Raw genomic sequence first — 4,708 nt, 5'->3', positions numbered from 1 at the left:
TGCCAAGCTACATAAAATAAAATGTAAAAACAATTATGTAATAAAAATTTTGCCAATCAGATAGATTTATAAAGGATTAATAACGGTGAAAAAGAAAGATATATTTATTTTTTCCAGCAGAATAAAGATACGTTGTTTTAAGACATCTTAAATTTGTCAGTGAGCAGTGTTTTAATGATAGATCTTTTAATAAAATTCAAAAACCTTTCTTATCGAAATATCTTTATAATTTTGATTCTTATTTTATTTTTAGATTAATTTAAATGAAATACTCTGGCGATTCTGAAGAATATGGCAGACAAATATAATGCCTGCGAGAATAAGAATTTGAATGAAGCAATTTAGATATGATAGCAATCGGTTATCCGATTTTTCATCCTTATGAAAGGAATAAAATTCTTACAAATATTGATTTGATATTTTACTTTCAGAATTATTTCGTGATTCCCTACGATTACAGTCAAGGGATTAAATGTTGGATTAGACGTCATATATGTTTATAAAAACTACTAATTTTGCAAACAATAGTATAGATACAGACATATCCATCATTGGCACATCTCGTTATATTTTAGTTTTATTGGATAAAGTTATTGCAGAATATTAATTTATAATTATTTCAATGTCAGTTGTCCAAAAATGTCATTATTAAATAATATTATAATAACAAAAAAATATTAAAATGCTTAATTACTATTAAAAAATATACTATAAAATAGTATTTATACATAATTATATAATATAAAATATAAGTATAAAATATAAATATAAAATATAAATATAATATAAAATATAAGAATATGTACAAACGTCATAAGACAAAATTGCGAATTTTTCAACAATTTTAAAAAGACAGCTAAAAAAATGATTAATCATTAGTTAAATAGTTCATGAATAAGTATCTAAAAGGAAAAATTAATTATTTTTTTACAGCTTTCTTTACGCTGACGATTCTAGTCTACAACTTGTTATATTACAATATTTATGTTGGATAGTGAGACCAAGTCATAAGGCAGCCCTAAATTTGTACAGAAAAATTTTAGACGATAATAACGTACAAAAAACTGAAGTCACATCCGAATCAACTTTTTGCGAATAAATGATTTTCGGCGACAATATATGCGCGTGCGCGATATAATATAAATACATAAAAACGACGACTACATAATATTGAGACACAAACAGACAAAGCAGGTTCGCTACTGTCTTATTACTGTATAGCATAAAATGGAGCAGCGACAACAACGAAAGAAAAAAATTAGACAGCGGAAAATTGGTGAGTGGAAAGATCTTTTACAAATTCAAACATTTTTGATTCCGATTTCGCAAACAGATATAATAATTAAGATATAGAACGTTAAGATTTACTTCGGGCTATATTATTTTATAACACACTTTTCTTAGGTAATTTTATACATTTCGGTGTAATTTAGTGAATGTTGCATAACGAGTCTCGTGTTTCATTAGATTAAAGTTGAGTCGCGTATATTATTTCGAAAACTGATGACATTAACTATATTTTAGCGGATATTTTCGACGTTTAGATATACACGAAATAAGTTTAATTTTAACGTACAAATTTTACTGCGTAGACAAAAAGCATATATAAATAAATTTCAGAATTTTTGATATATAAAATTATTGCAGAATATAATAACTTCATTGTTAAATATTAAATATTACTATTAAATAAATCAATAATCCATCGATTTCAAATTATGCGTTTATTCTATTTACTGGAAATATAAGCAAAATAATGTTTTCAAAATTATTTATGTATTAAGCGAAATTTCTATGTATAGACGATTAGTAAACATAGGTAATAATATATTTACAAATCTCATCTTTCTTTATTTCTCTTATACATATATTGTTGATTTCAACGTATTTCGAGTTTAATATTAAATTTGAGATATAATAAATATTCATCTATACAATCATGAAATAAATGTAAAAAAATTTTAATACTTTATATTATTTAATACTTTTGTAATTATTAAAATCTTTTTGATTTTAAGTATTGTTATGAAACATTATTATAATTAATTTATTAATTTTAATTATAATTTTTCATGATTTTTTATTTAATAAATAACTTTTGGTTGACCAAAAGGTCAATAAAAATATCATATTGGTTTTTTCTATTTGCCAGATAAAATAATGACGCAGGCGCTTTTCAAGTTCTCGATAAGATGTCTGCGTAAATATATGAAGATCAAGCCGATGAGCCATTATGCCTTTAGTCCGTATAACTTATATGAAGCACTATTTTTGGTTTATCTGATATCTAGTGGTGTCGTTGAACAGCGTCTAAAAGGTATCCTTTTTTTAAGGGAAGTCTCAAAAGTTGATTTGATTGGTACTGTTAATTTTGATAAATATTTCTCACAATTTATCAACAAAGCATCAACTTTCTGTCATCTACAACTTCCCACGATCTTCGAGGTAAATAATTCTGATGCATTTTTGCATTAAATAATGGAAATCATATAGAAAAATAAGTTCCAATTTTTAGGTCACATTATGTAAAATGACAATATGTAAAGATACTTATTAATAACAAACGTTTTTGCGACTATATATAAAATATCTATTAAACAGTAACAAAGAATATATATTTTTAAGCGAAATAAAGATTCGAAACTTGATACTTTAAAAATCAAAAAGACAAAAAGGCTCGTATAATGCAACGCAATAAATAATAATAATAGAATATAGTGAAAAGCCAACTAACGAGCAAATAAATAGATATAATATAATATAATAAATTCATTTAATCATGCTCTTAAAATTAATAACATGTAAATTCTTTACATGTTAAGAATTTACATGTTATTAATTTTAAGAGCATGATTAAATGAATTTATTATATTATATTATATCTATTTATTTGCTCGTTAGTTGGCCTTTCACTATATTCCATTATTATTATTTATTGATACTTTAAATATGTCATTTAGTAATCTTTTAAGAATAGATACTTTGATAAAATCCAGAAATCTTTTGTTAATCGAGTTATATAACTTTGTCTCTTTATTATATAGTTTAATTTGAATAAAGTAACTTGATGCAATTTTAAAATATAACATAAGAATTTAGCCAGCGTAAATAAAAATATGTATAGAATATTTTTTATTTTGAAATAAAGAGAGATCTCACAAACATTTGATTTTCTTGATTCTAGACAACAGCATTCAAGACTACATGCGATTATGAGAATGAAAGTATGTGTTGGATTAGAAAAAGAAAATTTTCCGCAAACCCTGAACCAATGAAAGAACTTGTCAAAACTGAATTCGTAATCTTAGATGACTCTTCAGAAACAAAAGCAAATGTATGTAAAATAAATGAAAAAATAGAATCTCAGACAAAGATGCACATTCATGATATGGTAAAATTAAATGAGACGGATGATAATTTGAAAATTGTTTTAACGACTGTACTTCGTTTCAACGTTCGGGATTTTGAAAAATTAACGACACCTGAATCTGACTCATCAAGCGAATCTGTTTCTGTCGGACAAAAGTGTAAAAGCTGTGAGTTTCTTTTCATATGTTTTTACATACCATAAACTTTTTTATAGTCATATTTTTAATATCAATCGTAAAAAAACATATTTGGTAGACATATTTTATTTTGTAAAAAGCACATCACTTTATTCCTTTGTCAATAAGTGAGTACCCAAAACTGTTTTAAATGTTAAAAACTTTTATCCCTCCAAGAAACAAAATACAATAGATCTTTGTATTCGCTTCTTAACATATAACGGGAAATTTTCGAAGCTGCTATAAAGAATTGTCACTTGTGCAAGTCACTTGATGCAAATGTGCAAGAAAAAATTATGCATTAATAAAAAAGTTAAATTTCAGTATAATAAAATTCTTTCTAAATGTTTGAAATTGTTAAAGAAAAGATTTTTATCTTTAATGCGTTTCCACTTATTTCATTTTGACGTGTTTAAAACTTGATCAAAATATGTTTACGTAAATAGTTTTCAATTCTTAAAAATGTGAAATATATGAATTTTCCAAAATGCTCGTTATTTTATACGCAAAGATTGAATGTATTTATAGAATTTTATTCATCTATCTTGACTATTTTCTGTTGTTCTTAAAATTATCATTGTTTTTTTTTTTTAGTTTTCTATGACGAATTAAACATACTCGTAGGCGAGTTCCCTTATACGAATAGTAATGCGTCGCTGTTCATGTTACGACCTGCTTCAATGAACCCAGCAAGGCAAATCAAAGTAAGCTCTAGCAACTCTGAACTTTACAAGTTGATCAAACAATTGTCGACCGACGAGGAAATCCGCAAATTGCGTAATCTGCTAGATAATAATATAAAGGCCACAAAAATTAGATACACGTCTTGGCCGACCTTCGAATTGGAGAAAAATCTGAACATCCGTGAACTGCTGCAAGATTTAGGCGTCGAGCAATTATTCACCGACGCGATCGATCTGGATACTTTCTTCACGAGGACCAAGCAGAGGGTGCGCTATGGAAATCCTGTGCACCGTGTTCGCGTCAAGGTCACGGCAGAGGACACCGTCGCTGGTGCGATGACTTTGCTCACCGGACAAAAGTCCGTGAAAAACACCAAGTTGTCCGATGTGAATTCCAAGTATCCGTTCGTCTGGCTGATTTATGACAAACGGCAACGAGAGATTCTCTTTATCGGTGCTTGCAGAAAATCTAGTTCCTGA

At 27.1% G+C, this 4,708-nt stretch overlaps 1 protein-coding gene across 1 annotated transcript; it reads left to right on the top strand.

The window, feature by feature from the left end:
• The first annotated feature begins 1,227 nt into the window (after window positions 1–1,227).
• On the top strand, window positions 1,228–4,708 carry LOC145945570 (serine protease inhibitor 88Ea-like). The gene is made up of 3 exons (XM_083054632.1): window positions 1,228–1,276; window positions 2,153–2,317; window positions 4,140–4,708. The coding sequence occupies exons 1-3, from the start codon at window positions 1,228–1,230 to the stop codon at window positions 4,706–4,708; spliced, it is 783 nt and encodes a 260-aa protein (XP_082910758.1).

The sequence above is a fragment of the Prenolepis imparis genome, unplaced genomic scaffold, assembly GCF_030444845.1.
Source record: "Prenolepis imparis isolate NDT839.2.m4 unplaced genomic scaffold, iyPreImpa1.0 SCAF_14, whole genome shotgun sequence".
Lineage (NCBI taxonomy): Eukaryota > Metazoa > Arthropoda > Insecta > Hymenoptera > Formicidae > Prenolepis > Prenolepis imparis.
This window is presented reverse-complemented; position numbering and strand designations above follow the sequence as displayed.